Source organism: Pseudorca crassidens, chromosome 10, assembly GCF_039906515.1.
Source record: "Pseudorca crassidens isolate mPseCra1 chromosome 10, mPseCra1.hap1, whole genome shotgun sequence".
Classification (NCBI taxonomy): domain Eukaryota; kingdom Metazoa; phylum Chordata; class Mammalia; order Artiodactyla; family Delphinidae; genus Pseudorca; species Pseudorca crassidens.
In genome coordinates this window covers 56,975,562-57,002,738 of record NC_090305.1, presented here as the reverse complement: position 1 = coordinate 57,002,738, position 27,177 = coordinate 56,975,562, and the positions used below count along the sequence as shown (strand labels likewise).

Genomic DNA, 27,177 nt, shown 5'->3' with positions numbered 1-27,177 from the left:
TTCTGCAACATTGTTAAACTCACTTATTAGTTCTAGTAACTGTTTTGTAGACTGTCTTGAATTTTTTTATTTAAACATGCATGTCACCTGAAAATAGTTTTGCATAGAAATATAGTGTTCAGAACTGTTATGAGAATCAGTTTACATGCATGTATAAAATAATAAGGTGTTTTCAATAAATAAAAACACTGTATTAATAAGAAAGTGGCATGATCTGTGATTATGTGCCTATAACATGCATATATATAAGCTCAAACAGAAAAAAAAAAAGGCAAAAAAATCATTGTTCTGTCAGCATGGAGTTTTTGTGTCTTTCAAAACATTCTGGGCTTCCCGGGTGGCGCAGTGGTTAAGTGGCCAATGCAGGAGACATGGGTTCGAGCCCTGGTCCGGGAAGATCCCACATGCCGCGGAGCAACTAAGCCCATGCGACACAACTACTGAAGCCCACGCGCCTAGAGCCCGTGCTCCGCAACAAGAGAAGCCACAGCAATGAGAAGCCTGTGCACGGCAACGAAGAGTAGCACCTGCTCACCGCAACTAGAGAAAGCCCGCACGCAGCAACAAAGACCCAACGCAGCCAAAAAAAAAAAAAAAAAAAAATTCCTTCCCTGTAAGTACTGTGTTGTTTTCACAATTTATAAAAAGTTTCATATTCTAAATAAAATGACAAAAATTACTATGTTAGGACTGAAAATTGCCACAATTTTCAGCTAGGCAGGAGCTTTACTCTCTTTTTTTTTTTTGTCCTTGGATTGTTCTGACTCATCTCCCCACTAAAAACTGAGCCTTTCCTCCAAGATAGATCTAGTTGGTCTCAACTGGGGAAATCAAGGTGTTCATCAAAATTCACTAGAGAGTATCTCTAGCCCTCTGACCTGTATCATGTGATGTCACACAGTCCGGTTAACACCATCCATACAAAGATGAGTACTCAGAGGGATATTTATCTATAAACTGTTTTCCTTGGGAAAGAAATGTACACAAACCCACTTGGAGCTAGTTTGACATATCCTACTGCGTATTCTTACAATCCCTCGAAATGCATACTCCACTGCAGTATCTTGCATTTGGGGGGCTCTATTCTAACTCCTCTATCTGCCATTTATTTTTTATTCTCAAACAGTTATGACCCACAATGGCTCATAAAAAGTGCAATGGCGTTGGACCTACTTCAGAAACAAAAACAAAAAATGACAGAGTAAGAGCATCTGAGAAAACGTTAAAAATGCAATTTTAATGAATCTCTAGGTGCCTTTAAGGATATGGTGTGGGAATCAGGGAGAAGATGTCAGTGGGCAATTAGGGATTGGTGGCGGTCCTGGAAGGGCATCAAAATCCTGGCTACAGGGACTTCCCTGGTGGCACAGTGGTTGAGAATCCGCCTGCCAATGCAGGCGACACAGGTTCGAGCCCTGGTCTGGGAAGATCCCACATGCCATGGAGCAACTAAGCCCGTGTGCCACAACTACTGAGCCTGCACTCTACAGCCCGTGAGTAACAACTACTGAGCCCACGTGCTGCAACTACTGAAACCCATGCGCCTAGAGCCCGTGCTCCGCAACAAGAGAAGCCACCGCAATGAGAAACCTGCACACCACAACGAAGAGTAGCCCCCGCTCACCACATCTAGAGAAAGCCCGTGCACAGCAACAAAGATCCAATGCAGCCAAAAATAAAAGAAATAAATTTATATTAAAAAAAAAATCCTGGCTACAGCCAGGGAAGATGGGCTGACAACTGTGAAGTGCACCTGGATGAAACCACGCAGTGGGGCTGTGGCCTCTTCAGGGATCTGAACAAGAGCATGAGTGTGAAGCCTATTGCATGTTGCTCTTCTAATGAACAGCCGTGCAAAAATGCCTCTGCCGTGGAATCGGGCTGTAACAACTGAACTAGTGACCCTACATGTAAGCATGCGACCTCCACCTGCTTTAAAGAGGGTATGGGAGCCACTGCGCTTCTTTGAGAATTATATTAACTTTCGAGGCTCCTACAATCCCGCAGCCTTCCTGGATTGCTGTCTGGACCCAGAACTATCATGTTCATGTGCCATCGTTTGGACAGAAGGGCCAGTGGCATTTCAGAGCTGGAGGGGGTGATTAAAATTTTGTTCTTGCGCTGCTGGTCCAGGGAAGGGGCAAACTGGATGTCATGAATAAAGTACATCCATGCTGACTGGCTTGGCTGAATTGATACTGGTGTCCCTACAGAAAATGGTCACATCTGAAGACCGTGGAAAAAAGAAAGGAACATATTTCACGGCTACTTACTTGGAGGTAGTGTCCTTTGAATTTAGTGATCTGCACACTGTTTTCAATTCAAAGTTAGAAAAAAAAATCAATAATTTTAAGCAATAGTAACCCCCTTGGAAATGACAAATTTAAATACCAGCCTAATCATTTTTTCTGTAGAGACCATGGCAGCTTGGAATCTGGGAAGCAAGATAAAAATAACATAATTCAAGATGCTCTTCACTGTTTTATCACCACAGATTTCTAAGTGGAGTCAAACCCTGAGGGCTAACTTGATGCTGGCTTTAGGGACAGCAATGGGAACAAAAAATAGCCTAGTACTTTCCATGCTCTGCTTCCAGAAGGTTGGGAAAATCTAAAACATTCTTCTTAATCATTTGAATGCTAGATTGTGAATGTCTCTGAAAGAATGCAGTGTCCTATCTCTTAATGGAGAGGGATGTGTAGGGTGGAAAGAAATGAGATTGATAAATTAAAATAAAGGGGAAGGGACTTCCCTGGCGGTCCAGTGGTTAACACTTAGCCTCCCAATGCAGGGGGTGCAGGTTGAATCCCTGGTGGAGGAGGTAAGATCCCACATGCCTGGCGGCCAAAAAACCAAAACATAAAAGCAGAAGCAACATTTGTAACAAATTCAATGAAGACTTTAAAAAAAAATAAAGGGGAAAATGCAGACAATGAACACATGAGATGAAAGGCACCAAGCACCCAGAGTTTGGAGTGAAAATCTTATTTAATATAAGGAGAAAGAAAAAGGCAAACAAACGAGAGAGGGAGAGAGAGAGGGAGGGAGACTGTGTGGAGTTAAGAATTAAAGATAGAAAATAAAATAAGAAAACGGATTTGGGGATGGGGAGGAAATAGAGACCTTGAGGAATTAAAAAAAAGTTTCTAAAGAAAAGTGGAGCTGAAAAATGAGGTCATTCATAGATCTAGGTGACAGCTGACAGCAGAAATTGCTGGCAGCAAATTCACAAGACATAAAAAGAGCAGAACACAAAAAGGGAGGGTCAAGACTACACATGGCACAAAACATCCTAACTTCTATTTTTTGTGTGTGTCTGTTTTCTTTTGTTTTTTTATTTATTATTATTATTTTTTGTGGTACGTGGGCCTCTCAGTGTTGTGGCCTCTCTTGTTGAGGAGCACAGGCTCCAGATGCGCAGGCTCAGCGGCCTTGGCTCACGGGCCCAGCCACTCCACAGCACGTGGGATCTTCCCGGACTGGGGCACGAACCCATGTCCCCTGCATCGGCAGGAGGATTCTCAACCACTGCGCCACCAAGGAAGCCCCCTAACTTCTCTTAATTTACTTTGGTTAAACCATCAGGTAACTGACACCTTGGAACAAGCAGTTCGGGTTCTTTGGATTTTTCTAATGCATTCAGATTCTCTCTTAGGACAACTATATCTCTCTTAGGAAAGATGTTAACAGTTTTCAAAAACACATGTATTTGTATGCTTTTCTTGCCACCTTACAAGCTATGCTTTCCACTCTCTGTTGCATAAGACAAAGGAAACAGATTTTTAAAAAAAGAAAAAAGAAAACAGATAATGCTATGATCTGTCTTACTTCCTATCTTTACAGAAAAGCAGAAATCCTAACCATCCTGTAGTGCTTAAATGCATAACAAATGAGTATGTTAACACCAAAGGTACATAAAATGCAAAGTGTTAAAGTAACTATTTCAAACACGTTGAATAAATTCTTTTACCATAACCTCCTAGGGGACAGAGGGACCTGGTCATCTATATTGTTTTGGGAACCTGTAAGATTTTCAGACCTAAGAATAGCATAATTCCTATTAATGCTCCTAACAGTGTTAACCTTTCTCATAATCTCAGCTTAATACTTCTCATTCCCATTTCTGTAAATGGAATAATTAGACCAATTAATGAAAGAAACACATGAACATTTCCATAGAAACCTTTTCCAGACCAATATTTTCAGGACAGCATGTTCCGCAAGGATTTATCCATGTGACTTCCACTGATGTTAACAGAAATCAGACAATTAAATCCTCCTGTAACTCTTTGATAATTTACCCCCTCTGCTTTTAGGAACATAATAATGCAGACATCCAAAGTGCAATCACTTCCTTAGAGTTGTCAAGTGTAAAAAATTTTGCATTGCTTCTCTGAGTGATTATCAGTTATATATTCTTTCTCAAACTAAAAAAAAATAGAGATTAATGGCATTTAAAATATTAAAATGTATGGAAATTATATGTAGGGTAATTAGGCAAACAGTTCTTTTTTAAAAAATCATCAAATTTTGGAAGGCAATTTAAGATAAAAAGAGAAGATCCCACTGTCTATAAATGAACATCTCTTATTGGTCACACTGGTGTACCACATTCTTTTTTTTTTTTCGCGGTATGCGGGCCTCTCACTGTTGTGGCCTCTCCTGCTGCGGAGCACAGGCTCCGGACGCGCAGGCTCAGCGGCCATGGCTCACGGGCCCAGCCGCTCCGCGGCATGTGGGATCCTCCCGGACTGGGGCACGAACCCGCGTCCCCTGCACCAGCAGGCGGACTCTCAACCACTGCGCCACCAGGGAAGCCCCACATTCTTTCTTTATCTCTGATCTCTGATGCTCCCTCTCCTCATCTGAGCCAATCCTAAGAGGGAAAGAAGTCAAGGTGAAGAATATGGTCCTAAGAACAAAGACAGAGAAAAGGTTTCTGAAGATAAAATCCCTCTCAATTACAATGACTGCTTAATAAGTCAGGCTAAAAATACAGAATTCACTGTCAAGTTTACTCAACTGCACTGATTAGATAAATTTATAGACTCCATTAAGGTACATTCTGCCCCATCCCAAATGTGTTTCAGAGCAACAGTAAAGAGGCAGCAATCCTCTTTCTCACTAGGAGCTGTTAATATGAAAAATATTCTATTGCAACAAAAAATATTACTCCTAAAAGAAATAAAAAGCTAAGACGTTGCTTTTCCTATCAGGAACAGAGGCTTTTGTCTATTTTCAAATATACACGGGTCACAGATAATTTCTATCTTCCTGCCAGGAATGCCACCCAATCCATTCCATCGTTGTGCATTCACAAGGCAACTAAAATGATTAAAGGAAAGCTAGGGCCCGAGCTCCGCAACAAGAGAAGCCACAGCAATGAGAAGCCCGCGCACCGCAATGAAGAGTAGTCCCCGCTCGCCGCAGCTAGAGAAAGCCTGCGCGCAGCAATGAAGACCCAATGCAGCCAAAAAAAAAAAAAAAAAAAACCAACCAAACAAACAAACAAAAAAACTAGCCCTGTAAAATGAGTTTTGATGGAAGTATCATTACTTTATTTATTTATTTTTTTGGCTGCATTGGGTCTTCCTCTAGCTGCGGTGAGCGGGTGCTACTCTTCGTTGCAGTGTGCGGGCTTTTCATTGCGGTGGCTTCTCTTTGTTGTGGAGCATGGGCTTTAGGGGTGCGGGCTTCAGTAGTTGTGGTGCACAGGCTCAGTAGTTGTGGCTCGAGGGCTCTAGAGCACAGGTTCAGTAGTTGTGCTACACGGGCTTAGTAGCTCCGCGGCATGTGGGATCTTCCCGGACCAGGGCTCAAACCTGCGTCTCCTGCATTGGCAGGCGGATTCTTAACCACTGCACCACCAGGGAAGCCCCTCATTACTTTAAATGTATAGAAATTCCCAAATTGCTAAGCATATGAAAATCCAAACATACTATATCCCTGAATGTGTATCTGTGACATAGTCCTTGGATGTTTGAACTTTGAAAAAAATGTGTATATTCGTTTGTTAACATGGATTGGTTGGTTAGGCTTTTACTTGATTTCATAACATTTAATTAATTTGCTCTTTTTGATATTTAAATTCGAGGGCTGACAGGTTTTCATTTAACCTTTTAAACTTTCCCACATTCTCCGCTCTCTCACTCACAAGCACACGCTCCCTGTACACGTGAACATAAACTAGGTACACATATCATTCATTCTTTCAGCACCTATGAGTACCTGCTATGTAGTAGAATCATGCTCTATTTATTTTCTATCTCAAGATTTGCATTTGTAAGCTTTAACCTGTTTATGCTAAATACTCACTAGCTATAATTCGTAAGATCATATATGCTGACCATGAAGTATTAGATTTATGCCTGAGATATAAATAATGTTGAATCAAAGAGTGAATCTCGGTAGGTCCTTTCTCTTGTCAGTAGCTGGTCTACAAGATAGCCGTGGTTAAAAGTGTACCATCTACTACATTGCTGTCAAGATGGTAGAGCAGTAATACCAGCATCACCTGGGAGTGTGCCCGAAATGCAGAATCTCAGGAGTCGCCCAGAACCACTGCATCAAAATACACATGTGAACAGGATCCCAGGTGCTACGTATGTGCCTGAAAGTTTGAGGCACACTGGCTACAGCCACCCTCCCCCAAATATCCAAAATGGATGAGGGGGCAGACATTGCATTTACAAAATCTAGTTAAGGAATATTCAGAGACCTAGAGTTGATTTGTGTGTGGAAGGAGCTACAGGGAGTTGAACTGCTCTACCTAAAGAGTGGAAGATATTTTGGATTTTTGTTCCAGAGAAGAAGAGAAAAATCTAATGGCCTATTATATCATTTGTATTTCTGACAGGCTGACCCCCTTGAAGTCTACCTTCTTCACTGAAGAACTTTCTACATACAAGTGGTTTTCTTCCTAGATAGAATGGAGGTTTGGATCAATGAAATCTATATCCCAAAGGTCAAAGGGTCCCCAACAGATTCCTGGATTCTACTGTTATCCTGTCATCAGTTAGCAAAATAAAACAAACAGGATCTCTACTCCCTCACCTGGTTTCCTCTTCCCTCACCATTCTTCTTGTATACCTTTTATTTACATATATTTTAAATAAATTGCAACCTTCTTTATCTGCATCCATCATTCTTCACTCTGATTAACTGGAGGCTTGCTGCAAGGTTTATTTCCAGCTTCTCTATCAGGGCAGGGAGAGATGATGCCCTAAGAGGTGGGGAAGCTCCAGTTTTTCTCCTATGAATAGGGAGGGGGTGATAACACTTCTCCGAGTAATCTGGATGTTATTTTTACTCCTGTTCATGTGCCCTCCTTACCACCTGCACGTGCTAGTTGGTTCTGAGTTCATATAGTCAAGGGCAAAATCTCACAAGTCAGACTCAGTCAGCCTGAATAACCCTGCTGAGTGTCTGAGAGCTGCATCGGTTACTAAATCTGTAAAGACTGAAGTAGCAGAAGTCCCCTTTCTGGCTCTGACGAGAAAGACTCCACATCGGGTAGGAGGCTGACCTTCCTCAGTTTCCTCATTTAGCAAAACTGAGTGTTTACCTTCCATTTCTATTTCCACTATTTAAATATCATGATGGCTGACGAGCAGAGCCTAAGAGAAAGTCCAAGTGAGGTTTATCTTAAATCCAAGTGAAAAGAGTGAGTAAAGTTCAAAAACTTCTGAAGACCTCCACCACTGCCTCCTGTAAGAGATTCCAACTCTACTGTCACCAGGCAGGTTGGAGCCTCATGGACCCAATCCAGAGAACTGAGCAGAGCAGAAGTAAATAGGCGAGCAGAACCCCACAAAAGCTGCATGGAGTTTTGCAATACAATGCATTTTTAAGATTTCCTTTTCATGGCTTCCTTTTAAACTATGATTTGAAAAGTAAAACATTGTCATGGAAAATGCTCTATGAGATTGGTTTTTACCAAAAATGAATCATTCGGCAGATGGTTGGGAGTGGGGGAAGGTGGGAGAGGAATGGGATTTTAGAAAAGCAGAGGTGAGAGGCATCCCCACAGTTTTCAGAATCCACATCAAATGATCCACTGCAGTTATAATCTAATCTAAGGCTCACGCAAGTTTCATGTTTTTCCCCCTTCCTGCTCTGCTCTGAAGCCATCCATGTTCTCTTCCTGTTGTTCTATTTTCATTATATTCAAGAATACAGAAACATCTGCTCTATTAGGAAAGCAGAACTGTTGGACTGTCTGTTGTAAACAGTCACCTACATGATTTTTCTACCCAAACCTAAAGTAGTATTACTGCCGTTAAGCAACAGGGCTGAAAGCCTGGCATGTGAGAGACGTGGACAGCAGCTTATAGGAAGACCTTACCCAAACTTCACTGGTCAGAGGGCTTTGACCTTCCATACTGCTTCTATGGAATATTTCTAGCTTCTGTTAGGGAATGAAACATTTCTTGTTTATTTGGGAAAGGAACCAACATGCTCCAAATAGCTACAGTCTCCCCTTCATCCTTGGACTTCAGGGATACGGGGGCAACCTTTGTCTTGAGATTCATTTCAGGACTTTAGGAAGTCTTATAGTTTGAGTCACGAATATCCACCTCTCAGCAACTGCCAGAACGAGTAAACAGGAAATCAGCAAAATTACAGATGATCTTAACAGCAAAATAAACGAACAGGATTTGACTGACATGTATAGAACATTCCACCTAACAACAGCAGAATACCCATTTTTTTCAAGTGCTCAAAGGAACATTCACCAAGATAGACCATATCCTGGGCCATAAAACCAACTGCAACAATTTTATAAGAATTGAAATCATACAGAGTATGTTTTCTGACAATAATGGAATCAGCCTAGAATCAATAACAGAAATACAACAGGAAAATCTCCAAACACTTGCACATTAAACAACATACCTCTAAAAAATCCACCGGTCAAAGAGAAAAATCTCAAATAAAAGAAAAAAAAATATAAACATGAATCAAAATATGGCATCTAAAAATATGTGGGACACAGCTAAAGCAGGGCTGAGAAGGAAACAAAGCACAAAATTCTTACATTAGAAAAGAGAAAAGGTCTTAAATCAATAATCCAACTTCCTACCTCAAAAAACTACAAAAAGTAGAGCAAAATAAAACTAAAATGAGCAGAAGGGAGAAAATAATAAAGACAAGAGGAGAAATCAATAAAATTGAAACAATAAAACAATACAGAAAATCAGTGAAACAAAGAGGTAGTTCTTTGAAAAGATCAATAAAAATTGATAAATACAGCAAGATTTATGAAAATAAAAGAAAATTTAAAATTACCAATATCAAGATAGAACAGGATATCACAACATATCCTGTAGCTATTAAAAGGATAATAGAGGAATACTACTGACAACTTTATACTCATAAACTCAACAACTTAGAAGAAGTGGGTCAATTCCTCAATGACCACAAACTACCAAAACTCAGCAAAACTGAAATGGATAATCTGAATAGTCTTATAACCATAATGAATTCATATTTTAAAAGCTGCACACATTATCTTCAAATAAAAAGTAAAAAAAAAAAAAAAATTTTGCTTCTGCAAATCCCCAGGCCCAGACAGTTTCACTGGAGAATTCTACCAAACATTTAAAGAAGATTTAGCACCAATTTTACACAATTTCACGCAAAAAATAAAAGAGGAGGAACCACTTCCTAATTTATTTTATGAAACCAGTATTATTCTAATACCAAAATTAGGATTTATTCATTCCCAAATGCCCATTTAGGAAAGTATATGGGACTTTACAAGTTCATTTTTGTTGTTTTTAGGACATGTCCAAGATCTTGGAGAACGAAGAATGAATCTATATACATATCTATGTAGAGAGAGAGAGAAAGAGAGAGAGAGAGAGCACACTTTTAAGTCAAACTGAAAAGGGAATTTGGAGTTGGAGACATGATGTAAAAGGAACGCTATTTTTTTCCTTCCCAATGTGTGATTTGTGCACGAATGTCTCAGCTGCTCTCTGCCGTTTGTTACTGACCAGCTCTGCAAAATAACATGGAAGCCCATGTGAGTCGGGAGACAAAAGTCCAGGCTCTCAATGTGTTCTGCTATTAAGCCACCCTGTGTACCTGAATAATTAATTAATGTTATCTACCTCTGTAACATGCTGGTTTAGTTACAGCACGTTAAGTTCTACAGGATCATCCATGCCAGGAAATAAAGGCAAAACTAGTAAGCATGTTTATGTCATTATGATAAATTGGTTAACACACAGGCTTAATTAAGAGGCTCTTTCCTCTATGAGGCAGTCCACGGACATGGAGTTGTTCCCCCAAATAACTCCTCTATGTATGTCCCTTTGGGAAGTTGCTGATGGTGTCACTAAGCTCAGCGAAAAGCTTCCCAGCTGTAGGGCCCAGAGCCCCCTTCCACCGTCACAGAGCCATCGCCAAGCTGTGTTCCTTGGATTTTATTGGCAGAGGTGATTCTCAGTGAGATCTGGGGACACGGTCTGCCTTCCCAAACACTCAGTAAATTCAGCAGAGGTGGAAACCACAGGGGGATTTTCGGCCTGATGTCAGCTGTGATGGCCACCACGCTAGGAGCACAAGGGTCTACATGTGTATACTGATGTCATCACTCTCAGGGAAGATACTGTGCATGTATCATTTTGCATTTCTCAGCTCCCCACCCTCACAGGCACATTAGCTGCCACTCACTTCCTTGACACCTGAAGCACCGGCTGCTATTTTGAGCAAGATACTGACTTAGAATGCTTTCTTCTAATTACGTGTCATTAACTTGCCTTGGGGTGGCAGTTCCCTGGTGATGTGGGGCATGGGACAAGTCAAAGCCACTGGGTTGTCACAAAAGCCACAGTTAGGTCTCCTCAAGATGGGGAGGGTGGTTTCTGCATCCCCAAATTCCCCTACAGTGTTTTAAAAAGGGTAAGAAAAGGTCATGTGGATTCTCCCTTGGGTTGACATGCATCAGTGAAGGTAGCGGGGAAGCGTCCGTGGGGAGCCCGAGGCTTGTTCTGAATCTTATTCTGTTGCCCAGTTAACATATTCGTCCAACTTTCTCAGCACTTCACACAGACCCAGAGTTCACGGGACAGTGGGATGCTGCACGTCTGGACCTGCATTCCTGTATGTGAACTATACCCTAACACAAGACTGAAATATCCTTCAGAAAACTCTCAAACAGTGGCACTAAACTAAATTTAAAAAAAATCATTATAATTAGATATTGGCATCTTTCTTCTTCTAAAGGCAGTGGCAACCAAAAGGAAAACTTTGCTATAGCCTCTGGACCAATAGCTAGAAGATTATAAATTAACTCTTAGATAACACGAGCAGGAAAAAAAAAAAAGACGGTTCAAGAATGCAAACAACACGTTACTAGAGTCTATATCTAAATTGATAGCACAGTTACCACCAGAATGATAGAGATAATACCATCTTCCAACAGTCAGAGAAAATATGGCCAAATGCTTGTCTTAAAGTAACTAATAATTAGCAATCCTTTAGTGCTCTCATGACTGTAAAAGTGTAAAGCCAATTCAGAGGTCAAAATATATCCTTCCCCAAACTGATACAGTGTTGAAAATAAGACATAGTCTGGTTGGCTGCTATATGCATCTCCTTCTTCTCCCACAGACTTTAAGCCATGAGATGAACTAAAGAATATACAGCTACCCCCACCACGGAGGAATTAAATGACCCCTCCAAGGTGACAAAATGCTAGCAGCATCAGCGTGAGTATTCAGTGGGGGTTGGTATTCATCCTTGGCAAGGATGGTGCTTTTTGTCATAACGTAAAAAAACTGTCCATTTCCTGTAGATATCACACAGGCATATTGTACACATTACAGATGCACATACATACGTCCAGTGTAGAAACTGGGTGGCAGATGGGAGTGTGGGCTCTAACATGCTGCCCTACTCACGGAAGGCAGGGTGCCCCAGCCAGGCGGTCTTCAGCAGGACCATCAGCGGTTTTCTCTGCCGTGTGGGCAGCAGAAAGGACACAAATGTCTCCCTAGCACAGGTCACTGAGGCCTGCCGGCTTCCTGCTGCTGTCGGGGTCGCGGCATCCCATCAGGAGTGTGACACAGTAGGGAAAGAGACCGGTTCACTGTGAGACCTGCTACTCACTCTCGGACAGTGCCTCGGCCCCCCTTCCCACTGCACAGCGGCTGCCGCAGGAGGCTGTGGCCCTCCAGACCATAAGCCAGGGTCTGAGTTCCATCGGGACACAGGCTGCAGTGTCAGTGGCCTTCTTCTCAAAACGCTGCTTTCTAGGATGCTACAGAAACGACCTAATTTGGTGCCCTAGCCTTACGAACAGGGGAGAAGTCTCTTCAGGTTGAAAAGGGGGAAAAAAGTATGAACTAGGAAGATAGGGATGTAGCTGGCTCTGCTTTCAGAGAAACTAAGAGGATCCTCAAGTCATTTACGGAGACCGCGTTTCACATGCACGCTAGGAACGCTGGGGATGCTAGGGATGCTGGCGTGACATGGGCTTCTCCTCCTTGGACCTGTCACTTTTCCACATGGAGTTAATCAAATGCTCCTTTATCTTCTCTGGGAAAGGGAAATGAGCTGATTTAAATTGCCAAGCTTGGATACTCATCCAAAGAGGACAGCTGAGAGATTTATGTGCAAAATAACTGAGTTGGAGGAGAAAATGGGAAACGGATTCCAAGTACCTGCTTGCTGTGCTGTCTGTGGCATCTGCTGGCCTCTCGGAGCACTGAACTGAACAGAGGCCATGGGCCGGTACTGCTGCGTGGTTGAGGTAGGGTACTGACCAGATGGATAATAATATACAGGCATCTGTGGAAGAAAGGGAACAATGGCAGGAAATGAGAGCTGTAAATGGAGTAACATTTTGAAACATAAAATACTGTCATCATATGACATAATGTGAGTACAGTAGATTGCAAAGACGGCCACCATGCCTGTGTGTGTGTGTGTGTGTGTGTGTGCGCGCGCGCGCGCGCGCGCGCGCGCGCGCGCGCGCGCATTACTGCTCCCATGAAAAGGTGAAATCTACTCCCGAAAGCCATGAATCTGAGCTGGCTCTGTCTTGCTTTGACCAATGCCATGAGACAGAAATGATGACTTCTGAGACTTGTAAGCCTGATCCTTAAGAAGACTTGCAGCTTCCACTCTTTCAGAAGAGAACCCAGCCACCAGCAGAAGTCCAGGCTACCCAGCTGGAGAAAGAGGCCATGTGGAGAACAGAGGCAGCCCAGCCAAGACCCCAACACTGCAGCATGTAAGTCAGGCCACCTGGGATCTTTCAGGCCCAGTCAAGCCACATGTGGTGCAGAGGCGAGCCATCGCTGCCAAGTCCTGCTCAAACTGCCGACCTGGCTGTGAGCAATACAATGGTGATTGTCTTAAGGTGCTGAATTTTGTGCTTTTTAAACAAGAGTGAATGAAACAAGAGTGAATGAAACAGTCATCTACAACAACACATTTTTACGTAGTTTTAAATATGATCATTAACTTGAATTGTTTTGCTAATGGAAACACAGGTAGGTCATGAAATCTGCTGATCTCCTGCCTAAAAGAATCAGAGGATGAAATTATGAAATATGGGGAGGCACAGCAAAGCACTTTTCAGAGTGATTGGCACATAGCTGGTATCCCAGAAAATGGATGTTCAGTTTTAAAAGGGACATATGTTAAAAATACTGTTCATGTCACCTTCTGTCACTTTCTAATGACTAAGAATGATTGAAAATACTCTAATTACTTCCAATAAGATTCAAATCAAATGTCTCCTGACCTGGAAAGACTTCCTTGCCTGCCTCAGGTCATTTATATTAAGGCTGTTTTCTTATTTTTTAGAAATTTATTTATTTATTTTGGGCTGCGATAGGTCTTGTTGCTGCACGTGGGCTTTCTCTAGTTGCGGCGAGCGGGGGCTACTCTTCCTTGTGGTGCCCGGGCTTCTCATTGTGGTGGCTTCTCTTGTTGAGCATGGGCTCTAGGAGGGCAGGCTTCAGTAGTTGTGGCTTACAGGCTCTAGAGCGCAGGCTCAGTAGTTGCGGTGCCCAGGCTTAGTTGCTCCGCGGCATGAGGGATCTTCTCGGACCGGGGCTCGAACCCGTGTCCCCTGCATTGGCAGGTGGATTCTTAACCACTGCACCACCAGGGAAGCCCTGTTTTCTTATTAATCGATTACTTTTTTATTTACAGGCCTCTGACTTTTCTTCTATCAGCTTCTTTAAAGTGTAAGCAGAGGTGTGCCAGTACACAGCCTGCAAGGATTATCTGCTTAGAATAACATTAGGAGCCACCTGTTGAAGAACTGTGAATTTTATGGCTATTTTATTTTCCCTCTTTGCCTTGTCCATATTTTTTTTTTTTTTTTTTTTTTTGCGGTACGCGGGCCTCTCATTGCTGTGGCCTCTCCCGTCGCAGAGCACAGGCTCCGGATGCGCAGGCTCAGCGGCCACGGCTCATGGGCCCAGCCGCTTCACGGCACGCGGGATCCTCCCAGACCGGGACACGAACTCGTGTCCCCCGCATCGGCAGGCGGACCCCCAACCACTGCGCCACCAGGGAAGCCCTTGTCCATACATTTTTGCTTCACCCTTCCAGTGGGCGTTCAGAAAGCATTCACCCGAATCAGACAAAATTGACCTTTAAGGTTATTAAATAGGTCATTTTCTGCATAAACATAACGTATTTCCATATATGCCCATGGACTGTATCTCAAGTGTTCTTTTCAACACTATACATAATTGAGTAACTGAGTTTTAAAATGTTTACTAAATTGACAATCACTGTGGGTTATATCCTATACCTTTATCTGTGGTACTTTTACAAAGAAGTTCACAGATGTCCAGACTGCTCATGAGCATCTGTTTTCCTTTTTTTTTTCTTCCGTCCCTCTTTCTATTTTTAAATCTGTTGGAGAGGGAATGAAAGCATTTCTGTTGCAGACACACCAAAGCTCTGAGTTGTCTTTGCTCTTGTAGTGCACTAATTATTGAAATTCCTTCAATCAAGGAAGGGCATTTTTTTAAAAAAGTCTTCAATTAAATATTCTGCCAACTCTTCTCTTTGACATCAGAAAAGGGTGACAGATGCTATTTAGGCTAAAAGAGTTAAACTACTTTTCCCTGATAATTAAAGTAAATATTTATTAGTAAAATAATTAATATATCAATGAGGTCCTTTCTCCTGTAACTCAAAATTATTTTTAACATCTCCTTAAACCCTACCAGCAACACTACTACATTACATAGAAGGCAACTAAAGATTGACTATTAATTATCACTCAAAATAAAATGAACAACTGGGTGAAAATCATTTCATGGTGGAGGATTCTGCATGGCTGGAAAAGAAAATAATTTATTCAAGATGTTAAGGCAGTGCCACACCACAAATGATACGAAGGTGACACTGTACTTTAAATGGCTCATCCAATGCAATATTTCATAATTAGGATGGAATTTGCTTGGGATATGCATGCCTTGAAAATGGACCAGAAAAGCTTCTGTGCATTTTACATCTTGACAGTAATCACTTGCAATATTCTGCAAGGGATACCCAGGAGAGCCCCAGAGATGTTTGGTGGTGAAGAGTAACACATAATCAGTCTTTGAGAAGACAGTAAAAATCAGTGATCTGTGGTGTCTTACATGCTCAAGTCAATTAAATATGATTAATGGCTACCTGTGAGCATGTGCAGGAGCCCCGCTCCCCAGGGGAGTGGAGAGGACAGTGGATGGGGCTTAGCTTCCTCCTTTATATTCAGAGAGGAGCCCCAGAAAAGCTCCAGAAAATGCTTATGAATGGATAAGAAAGGAAACAACACATTTCCAGAGCAGCAGCAAGAGAGATGAAAGTCCCCCAGGAGCTGGCCTTCCCCTTTCTTCCCCGAGGCTTTCCCTCCCTGGGCCATCACCCCAGTGAGCTGACATCCTGCTGGAGGGCAATGCTCTCCCATGGCCTCTGCACAAACAGCCTGGAAAATGGGCCACTTCCCCTGGTACCAGGGACACGGGTCTGCGTCATTAAACTTACTTTCTGAGCCCCCAAGACTTCACACAACTGATGAATGCGACAGACCGGGTCCTGTAGGCTGGGAGTATCAGTATGGACCACAAGAGCGAGGTGAGTTGAGCTGGTGATATTCTACATGGAAACAGAGGTCAAGATGCACCAGCAACCAGCTCTGGGTCACAGGTGTGAGAAAAAGCACACTTACCTGTGTGGGTGGAGGCTGTTGCACAAATCCCTGGGGCGAGGGAGGGGGCTGGAGGACTTGCTGGGAGATGGGAGGGCCAGAGCCCGAGAAGCCCCCCGTTGGGAGCTGCTGGCCTGTGGAGGCGATGACGTAGCTTGGCTGCTGGGTGGGCTGCGGCAGGAGGGACGGTGTGTAGACAGGGCCGGCTGGGGGCTCGGGAGTCTCCCCCGAGGACTGCCGGCTCAGGTTCATCTGGCCAAACTGCGTGGTCACATCCTCTCTCTGCAAGCCATGGAGAGAAACCAGGGCGTCAGCAAGAGTGGCTGAGGAATGGGAGTGGCAGACATAGGACACAGGCTTGTCCTTATGGGAGACGGAGGGAGAACAATTTGGAAAAAATAAACGAAAGGAATTCTCTGTTCAGAACACCAAGAGAACATAGCAAGAGAAGACAGATTTTAATCATCTTGAGGATTAGAGATGGCAAACAGTTTGACCCGTATCTCCCTCTTTCAGTGGAAACAAATTATTATTTTTTTCACTGAGGGCTTGGGATCCTCAGGATGGCACTGAGACAAGAAGTATTTGGGGCTCTGTCCTGGAGGGTCATCTGGTCTACCAGCAGTAACCATAGGATCTGCCTTCTGGAGGACGCAGAAGGACTTGTGCTGCCCATGGCTGCCACAAAGAACTGGTGTCATCAGTGGGGTTTCATTTGCACGTTAAAGAGTAATTAGTCACTGGCCTGGCCTGATGTTCAGGGACAATGCTCACTCTTGTTGTCCAAAAGGACCTAGTACATTGAGGAGAAATGAGAGGCCATTGGAGGATTGGGATTCTAGGGGAACACCTGTATCAGGAGCACAGGGTGATGTCAGTTACCATCTGGATATTGACTTTTAAGATATTTCCCAACCCTCACACCAAGCTCATGTGTCTCTCTGTTCCTGACATGTAACTCTGAGGACATTCAATTCCCGCTTAGCTTGCAAACTCTTAAAAGGGTACCACTGCAGAGGCACTAAATATGGGACAGATGACAGAAAGGAAAGCATTATTTTGGAGAATGAGACATTCACACACCACCTCCCCCCTTACAGTCAGCCCAGGGCACCCACCCAGCATCAGCCTGCCCTGCACAAGAAAGTAGTCAAACCAGTGAATATGCTCTCCCAGGTGAAAAGTCATCCCCACATGATACAGTACCATGGGGAACTGCGGCGTCGGAGACACGGGCAGGAGATGCTGGGAAGCAAAAGACACAGCTGGGTATTGCACTGACTGGGAGGAAGCCTGCAGCCCCTGGACAGACTGGAGGAAAGAAAAAGCTTGTCAGGTAACAGGGAAATACTGGGGGTTGAAATCCCACCGGAAGGCGATAGCATCTGAAGCACTCCACCGTCCCCCTCACAGGTCCTCCTGGTTCAGTGCACTCCAGAGAGGGGCACCAGCCACCAACAGGAAGCCAATGCAGGCAGACCAGCGCCAGCCAGCCTTGAGGGAGGCTTGCTGCTCAGATATGAAGTCCTGTGTGTGAAACTTTTGAAAATTGTAAAGCACTATAGAGAGTAAAGAATCTTTCGTTCAATTAAAAAAACAGAAGTTATTGTGATACTTCTCATGTTGTTGGTGGTGGTCAGATCCCTGGGTCTAAAAATATAGTCCAAGTACTAAAAAGTAAGAAAAAACGAACAAAAAAAATGAGGTTCAGGGGACTTCCCTGGCCATCCAGTGGTTAAGACTCTGCTTACATTGCAGGCCCAGGAGCCAAGATCCCTGCATGCCGCCCACTGTGGCCAAAAAAAAATAAATAAATAAAATAAAGAGGTTCACCCTGGCAACCTGCCTGGAACACTTCAGGTTTCTGAACATTTCCATGTGTTGCCCTAGAAAAGGAGGACAGCCCAATGTCTCTCCAAGAGACAAATGAACAGTCAGGCCACCTGATCTGCATTAGGAATGGGTGAGCAAGGTGACACAATGGCCTGGATGGGCTTGAGTTCAGTCCCCTGGACAGTACAGGCTCCTTGACACATAAAAGCAGCATCTAGATCTAAGACAAGACTTGTCATTCATTTTCCCAAGTACCATGCTTCACCATGCGAGTCACTGGACGGGGCCCTCGTCTCTACCTAAGCTTAAGGCTCCAGCTGAAGTCCTGTCAACCTGAAACCAAGGGCTCTAGGCTGCCAGGTTTTATTATGGAGTTGAGTGGATGGGACTGGCACCCATGGAAAATATCGCCTCGTCCTGACGCACCGCATCGCTGAGGCTGGTGCAGTCTGCGTCTCCGAGCACTTCCCCTCCCTGCCTTCCCACCAGCTCTTACCTGAGTGACCAGTGGGCCTGCCATTTGCGTCTGGGGTGGCTGGGCCTGCTGCTGGGGTCGCGGGGAGGGCTGCTGCTGGGGCTGCTGCTGGGGCTGCCCCACCATCGCGCTTCGCAGGGGCTGCTGGCTGGTGGGGGGGTTGTATATGGCGGGGGTTCCATCGGGATTCACGAAGGGCTGGCCTGCAGTGGAATCACACCTTGGTCAAGGTAAACTTCTCAAGCTCTCCTTTGGCACAAAGAACCACTCCGACAGATACTCAAAAATGGAACCTAAAGCAAAGGGGCAGGGGAAGTCCAGGACACTGGAGGCTTTGCCAGTGTGAAGACTTGACTGTTTATGACCCATCAGGCTGAGCGAGGTAACAGCGTAAGCCCACAGCAACTTAAAGAAGCCGCAAATGAATCCATCACCTTCAAGGCAATTTGCCAAAGCTAAGTGCATCTGTACAGTGGCACCCAGTGCAGAAGGCCTGTGGAGACGCAACCTTCACCAAGTCCTGTGTCTTGCTGCCCTGCACCTCACAGCTACCAGCGAGATAACTTACACTGAAATATAAGGGCTGCTTTCCGTTTATACGGCTCTGGCGACATTCAGTGACTCAGTGTTTACCAATATATTTGTTTTGCTTCCACTGGGCTGGTCACCAACTTAGAATCATTATCAGTTCCACAAATATATATACAACCAGGATATACCACATGCATTCACTCGCTTCTCTCACAAGCAGGAGTACACAGGGGAGGGGATAGAGATTCTGAAGGTGATGCATAATAAACCCATCACAGAATCATCTTGTCATGGCAGAGCAAATATACATTATTTTGCCTTTTGAGATAATGGCTTGGTTCACTGTTATTGTTCCTACTATTTGAGGAGTATTTTATGGTTTACAAAACAGTATCACTGGAACCTCACTGGGCCTCTGAGGAAGGTAGGTATCATCTCCCTATGTTTCAGAAGAGGAAATGAAGGCCCACCAGGAAGATTACAGGAATAAGGAGGTGAAAGGAAGAGATTAAAGGGCAGCAAATGAAAGAGAGAGAAAGGAGGTAAGGGAGAGAAGAAATGGATTTCCAATATGGAAGGTGCAGCAACAGGCACCTTACATCCATGGTCTTCTCTTCCAAGAGCCCCACAGGTGTGCAATCTCATTCCACTTTAGAGACGAGACAATCAAAGTTTGGAGGGCCCAAGCAATTTATTCAGAAATACACAAAGCAGTAAGTGAGACACCCAGGAAATGGCCCTGGTCCATTCACCTCCCATCATACCACACAACTTAAGTGAATTATCCAAGTTTGCTTAATGAGTACATGGTACAACGAGGTACCATGAAAAAAATCCAATTGTAACTGAAAATTATCCATCAACACATGAGAAGTTTGGAGAGGTGGGGGCCGTGTTTCAAGGTGGAATCACCCCCAGGATTGGCAAATAAAGAAGAATCAGAATCTGGGGGAAAAGATGGGCAAGGTGCTTACAGCGAAAGAGCAGTGGACTTGATTTCAGCTCAGTTAGGAACTGACATGAAAGCTTTAGCAGTCCCCAAATTTTCAGTACCCTCCCAAATATTTATATACATGTGTATGTGTGTATGTATGCAACAAGTAACCTTACGTGCTGCATATTCAAGAACATACCCGCCAGAACCACAGGAGTTCTAACAACGGTTTCATAACCAATCACAACACGATGTGATGGAAAAGCAAATGTGCCAGAATTTTAGTCAGAGAACAATGACTAAATTTAGAGGTTTTTTTTTTTTTTTTTAAATGTTCTTCATAAGCACTTGTTTTCCTATCACTGTTACTTAATTTTAGCTATATTTTATTGTTTTAAATTATTGTTCTTTTTTCCAAAATAACTCTTCTGAATTTAAAATCTGCAACCCATTTTTTTTTCCCCTGCAAAACCCAGCAGTTTGGGAAAGGATGAAAAAAAGGTCAATTTAAAAAAATCTATTAGCCCATTTGGGGTTCTAATCCTTACTTGTCTCCTCTCTGTGTATCTTAATAGGGAAGAGGAAAATTTTAGGTACCGAACATTTAAAAAAAATTATCACAGCAACTTCATACAAAATCATTTCAAAGTCAACCTCACTCTAAGCTCACACACACACACGGATGGAAAACTAAAAAGAAAAGGCTCTTTACCATGTCTGTGACTTTTGATTTACCCCAGTGAGAATTAAGGAAGTGTGAAAAACTGACCATATTTAGGGTGAAAATATAACAGCAAAATATTCAGATGCCATTTTCGATAAATTTTAGACCCTCTGTTTAAAATATTATTATTGTGCTGTGGACCAGAAGAAAGAAAGATTTCTAAATAACCGCATGTGGAAAGTACTAAGAATTCACTTGGGTAGAGAGAGATGGCAGGTTCTTCTAGAAAGAGAAGGTAGTATAAAAGGTTGATTCTTATGCTCACCAAGGAATGGTGGAGAGAACTGAGGAAAATGAAAGAAGTCAGATGGATGCCAGGGAAGAGACCAAAAACAATTTTCTAAGAGGGCCGGGATGACTGACTGTTGGTTTTCAAGTCAGGCTACGGTGGCTTCTCGGTATTCTACCTTGTTTACCAATCCAGATGCAATTACGACTGAATCCAGGCAATTAGCTTGAATGACAGTGGCTGAAAATCAAAAGAAAAAGACTCACTAGCTCTAGGACTATTCCGCTTAGCAGACGTTTTCATGTCAGAACTGCGGAAGCGTGTCCAGCAGGCCTTGGAATGGGTGTTAGCAGGTAAAGAGAGTGTAGTGACAGAGGTAAGCCAGTGTGGTGAGCTGAGCCAGGGCAGAGAAAAGGATTGAATGCAGAGCGTCCGTCGCTCTCAAATACATAACTTTAGGTGAAAAACGTCTCCACTATTCACATCAATGTGTGTAATGTGCAGCAGACATTATGTTACTAATATATAATGATTGAGCCCCTGCATGGTGACTAAAGCTTTGTTACCCATTCCAGGGATGCAAAACAAAAGACGAGAAACTAAGTAGGACTCCTCCTCCCAAAGAGCTTACCAATGTGCTGGTAATAAGGAAATGAATCCAAGGGCAGTTCACACTAGAAGCAAAGTAATCATATGCTCTTGGTTTCCAATACCAAAGCACTGCTACCATGTACCCGGCAGAAGGGTATTATTTAAAAAGAAAGGGAAGGGATGATGGGAAAAATATTTTCCTTTCCTAGTCCTTAGAAGGTGAGCAATCAAATGATTAGGGAGCTGATGATTATGGATAAGCAGAGACTGATTCAGGACTTGCAAAGATACATTTCTAGACAGCACACAAAAACTTCATGGTGCATTTAATCGAAAGGTGGAAGCACTTTGGATAAATCGATTCTAGAAGTCCTGTGAAAAACAAAAACAGCATAGTTTATGGAAGCATTTGAAAGAGACCAGCCCTCAAAGGCGGCTCAAAGTCAAGTCCCTGCAGATGGCGTGTTCTTCCATCTCATGCTCCTGGACTCCTGCCAGATGAAAGCAAAGCAAAATGGCAAAACAACACACACGGCACTAACGAGCACTTGAGGGATGCCAACACCTGTTGACATCTCTGGATAGCACTGAGTTGAAAGAAAATAGCCAAAGATGAGCTTTCAGCTAGAAATTTCCAAACTGAGGCTGAGTCCAAGACGGCTGGAGGAAGATCATTCTCAAGAGTCAAACCCAGGCTTGCCTGGCAAGGATGAAGATGTGGTCCAGGGATAACTTTGAGAAAGAGCCTCTGATTCCCTCATCCAGATGCCTGCAAAGCAAAGAAACAACAGCCAACGCAGGTTTAGAGTTGGAAATGGACCAAATGGGAGCTGAGTCTAAAGCCAGGCGAAATAAAAAGTCCTGGTTGTATCTGGGGAGCCACAAGAATGTATGTGAGTGGGTTGGTTTCAGCTGCCAAACATTCAGTTCCTAGTAAGAGCCCAGTCAATTGTGCTGACAAAGGAAATTTCATTTTTGTTTCATTTAATAGACAAATGACTGGCAGGCACCTTAGTATTTCAAATCATTGCTTGTCTTATTACTGCTTAAGACAGATATTTAATCAATCATTGTTTTACATATGAGGGACATTCTCAAATATATGACATTGGATGAAAAGCTGCTCTATTATCCACATTAGCATATATGATGAATAGTAGATATTGTTTCAAAAATATGTAATTGTTGAGGACCTTTGTTATCCACTCTAGGGAGGCCAAAAATATAACCAAGTACGGTTCCTCCCCACAGGCTCATGAATGTGCAGGTAACAGGGAAATGTAGCCAAGGGCAATTCACATAAGAAGCAAAGTAGTCATATGCTCTGGGTTGCTTATACCAAAGTGTTCCTACCACATATTTGGCAGAGGGTATTTAGGAAAAGGTAAGAGGTGTGGATTCTAGGGGAACACAGCAATGCCAGAGAAAGATGAGCTTCAGCCCAAAGGAGGCAAATTTCCAGTTTCAATAGTAGAGTCAAATAAGTGATCAGATAGCCTGATAGACAGACATGCACATGACTCACCACAGATACATATATATGATACGTGATAGATGTATACGTACATTCATATGTGCTGGCGTGTGTGTGTGTGTGTGTGTGTGTGTGTTTTGGTCATGCCACATGACTTATAGGATCTTAGATCCCTGACAAGGGATTGAACCTGGAGCCACGTCAGTGAAAGCCTTAAGTCCTAACCACTGGACCACCAGGGAACTTCTGTTCATATTTTTTTAATTAATTAATTAATTAATTAATGGATGCATTGGGTCTTTGTTGCTGCCTGCGGGCTTTCTCTAGTTGCAGCGAGCGGGGACTACTCTTCGTTGCAGTGCGCGGGCTTCTTATCGTGGTGGCTTCTCCTATTGCAGTGCATGAGCTCTATGCACGCGGGTTTCTGTAGTTGTGGCGCATGGGCTTAGTTGCTCCTCGGCATGTGGGATCTTCCCAGACCAGGGATCGAACCCGTGTCCCCTGCATTGGCAGGCGGATTCTTAACCACTGTGTCACCAGGGAAGTCTCCCCACGCATATTTTTAATTGACAAAAATAAACACATTCTGGGAAAAAAGAAATATCACAATTCACCTTACATCCCACCACTCAATCACAGAATAGAATAGTCCATCTTCCTCCTGGTCGAGGGATAGTTTTATGTCTAGCATTTGTCAGATCAGAGATGTGTGTAGGGAAACTCTGTTGTTCAACAGTATTATCGGATCCTTTTCTTTAGTTAGGATCCTTTTGCAAAGGATAAATTTTAATAACAGCTCCAAATTACTCATTCCAATTTGTAATTGGGGCTTGGCACCAAGAGCACATCCTTTCCTTTTCTATAAACAAGATTATAGATGATAATATACACATACACACACACATCCACGCTTTCATTACAAATCATATTCCTGCGCTGTACCCTAAAAAATACTCTTTTGAGCTTTCCCGAAATACTCTGCAATTTTGGTTAAAACATAACACTCAAAACTATGCTTAGTGGCTACTCTTGTCTACAAACCTTCCATCTCAATTAAAAGTGAAAGAATTAAAGCTGACAGAGTCAGATCATACTTTGATCTGTGCCCAGAGTAATGAATATGATCCTGGTTTTCTTTTCATTTCCTTTATAGTGCTTACACTGATCCAGATATCTAATATTCTCCTTAGAAGTATCTAACCTGAAAGCTTTCAAATGGTTTTCAATAAAATGATTATGCCTCCTTTTCCCTCAAATTTGTGGCATTTTCAAAATGTCTCAATCAAACACCATTCCTTAAGAATGTGCCATATGTTTTCATGAAAATGTGGCAATTATTCAAGTAACTATTTTACTGTCATGCTTCTCTGAATTTCCTACTTATTAGTAGCACTAGACATGTGAGAAGATTGAGCCAGATCACTTTTATGAGATTCCCATCCAGCGCTGCATTTTTAAGTAATCTAAACCAAACCTCAGATATATTTTGAGAAAATTCATTTTTTTTTTTCAATCTCTTTCAAAGGTTTCTAGAGAAGTGACTTGTCAAATCAAGCCTTCTAACCCAGGGTTTACCAGCCCTGGCACGACTAACATATTGGGCTGGATAATCTTCCTGTGTCAGGGGCTGTTCTGTGCATTGTAAGATGTTTAGTAGCATCTCTGGTCTCTACCTTCTTAGATGCCAGTAGCAGCCCCTCCTCCCTAGGTCATGATAATCAAACTATCTGCAGATATTGCCAAATGGCCTTGGAGGCATGGAAAAATTGCCTCTGGTTGAGAAGTTTCCCCCATGAAGCAGGTGTTCATCAGTCTATTTGCCCAATGCTCTGGGTCCTCTGAAATTAGTGTGGAAGTTAACTGACCACAGGAGAAATTTAAAAAGTAAAAAACGTAAGATGTACAAACTGTTAGGTATAAAACAAACCACAAAGATATACTGTACAACACAGGGAATATAGCCAATATTTTACAATAACTACAAATGGGGCATAACTTTTAAAAATTGTGAACCACCATATTGTATACCTGTAACTTATATAATATTGTAAAACTATACCTCAATTTAAAAAAAGTAAAAAAATGGCCATTCATCATGAAAGAAACAATAGTCATGAAGTTGCCGATTTTCCAAACCCCACCAAAACCTGTCTAATCCTAAAATCCCTAAAATACATAAGAACTTGCCCTCTGTATTCTCTTGCCACTGCTGTTCCTTATTTCCCAGTGGGAGTTGCATGGAGTTCTAAGGTGGGAAGTCAATTTCTGTAGTGAAAAATCTGCTCCAACTGAGATCTCAAGTTCCTGAAATATCTTGGATGCAAAAATGCTTTTGACACAACAACAAGCTAACCACGGATTTGGTCTGAGAAACATCAATTTTCAATTAGTACATCCTGATTCTTCACTCCATGGTTTCTTATCTTAGCTCCTGGGAATACGTGAGAGACACCGTGCTCAAGGAAGAGGACAGAGAGAAAAGCGGATATTTCTGGGAAGTATCTGTATTTCGATTTACATACCAATATTGATAACGATACAGAGATATAGATTCCAGCTCTCTATAGATCTGCTCTTCCTAAATCAAGACCCTACACAACAACCCACGCACCAGGAATTTTCAGAACACTTGCTAGCAAAATTATAAGCTCAAACACAAGAATAAACCTCTGATATTATGTCTCAGCCAAAGCAGAGGTAATGAACGAACCTGTATGTGGATTAAGAAGGATGCTTCCGGGTGGGATGCCTGTGGCAGCTTCGAGTGGAAGGAGGATGTAGCTGGTGCTGCTGTGAGCGACCTGGCCTCCCATCCCATTCTCTGGGTAGGTCACAGAGCCGGGAGAAGTGGCTGCCACGCCCGAGACCAGCGGTGAGCTCTGGAGAGGTGGATGGGTACGCGACAGCGATCCTGACGAGCCTGCACTGCTGGACGACTCAGAACCTACCGGAGAGACACAAATCAACAAATCATTCCACACGGAGGAGAGGAAAGAAACCACTACTTAGTGTAAAGAATCCATCACTAAAGAATTTGAGGTGAGCACTGCAGGATGAGATTAACTAATGCCCCTCCCACATTTGATTGAAATATTTGCTGCATATTTTTCAGATGTGTCAGATTTCTAGGAAAAGAGAGATTAAGAATGAGCTCTCTCTTTCCGGCTTCTCACATGCCACTAGGGTGATGAATTGGTAAATGGTACCATAAAGCTGGGAACTCAGGGCCTGAAAACTCCCATTTCCCTGAGTAACTAATGAAGTGGAAATGTCTCACTGAGCTGGAGTTACGACAGTAAAATGACTGGGATGGAGGTTAAAGAGACTGCAGTTTAAGGAGGAGTCTGTGGTCACGCAGATGGTTCTTTTCCCTCAAATGTGAGTAGAAGAACTCGCTCATTCCTATTAGAAATGCTTAAGAGCTGCACTGTACCTCCCATACTCACAGAAGTCTTGTTAATATGACCAAGAGGTGAACCAAGGAGGGCTTGGCCGTCATGATATTGACTGAGCATCCTTCAGATGACACAGAAGAGTAGAATCATGGGGAGATTTGTGGACTGTAGATTCCTCAAATATGTAAGTAACTGGGTCAGTGTGCAGAAGCTCCCAAGATGGAATCCAGCCCTAATCATCCCCCTTTCCCTCCAATGTGGACAAGAAAAGCTACAGCCCACGTCCATTAGGCACCAGCCACTCTTCACTGCAACCAGAGCCAAGCAGCTCCAGCACCCTTGACTGTGGCTGTTCTGGGCTCTGAATATTAACCAGAGCCTCAGAGAGAAAATGCACTGAGCAAAATTTCTCTATCTGTGAATTCAAACTAACAGATGGATTGAGTGACATCACAGTTTGAAAGAACGGAGTATAAGAAACTTTAAAAACTATCAGCCCACATTATTGACTTGTGTCATTAAAAATGCATTATTCTGTGTCATTAGAGGTTAACACATATAAGGAATAGTTAAGATTGTTTAGAAGATTCTAAAATGTGCCCTTAAACTGAAGACCTTTTTTTTTTCTGAACACAGATTCTTTTATTAAACCATTTTTTTTCAAAGTGATATTTAGTATAATGCCTTATAAATTATCTTTCTGCAAAACATAAAGAGGAAAAATATTCTGTACAGTGGATACTGGGAAGAATATAAGTAACAAAATAACATGTGATGAAGTTTATCTTTGAAATGATATGGCTTTTAGTTCTACTGTTTT

At 42.8% G+C, this 27,177-nt stretch overlaps 1 protein-coding gene across 25 annotated transcripts in view; it reads right to left on the bottom strand.

Moving 5' to 3' along the window:
- ARPP21 (cAMP regulated phosphoprotein 21) overlaps positions 1-27,177 on the bottom strand; it is a 181,296-nt gene that overhangs the window by 43,587 nt on the left and 110,532 nt on the right. For 23 of the 25 annotated variants that reach the window (XM_067753689.1, XM_067753692.1, XM_067753687.1 and 20 more), the window contains 5 exons: positions 25,673-25,906; positions 18,501-18,682; positions 17,378-17,482; positions 16,193-16,453; positions 12,672-12,798 (listed from right to left, as the gene is read on the bottom strand). In XM_067753689.1, the coding sequence (XP_067609790.1) occupies positions 12,672-12,798; positions 16,193-16,453; positions 17,378-17,482; positions 18,501-18,682; positions 25,673-25,906 (909 nt within the window). The remainder of the gene's footprint in view (positions 1-12,671; positions 12,799-16,192; positions 16,454-17,377; positions 17,483-18,500; positions 18,683-25,672; positions 25,907-27,177) is intronic. The other 2 variants (XM_067753707.1, XM_067753709.1) reach the window with 1 other exon arrangement.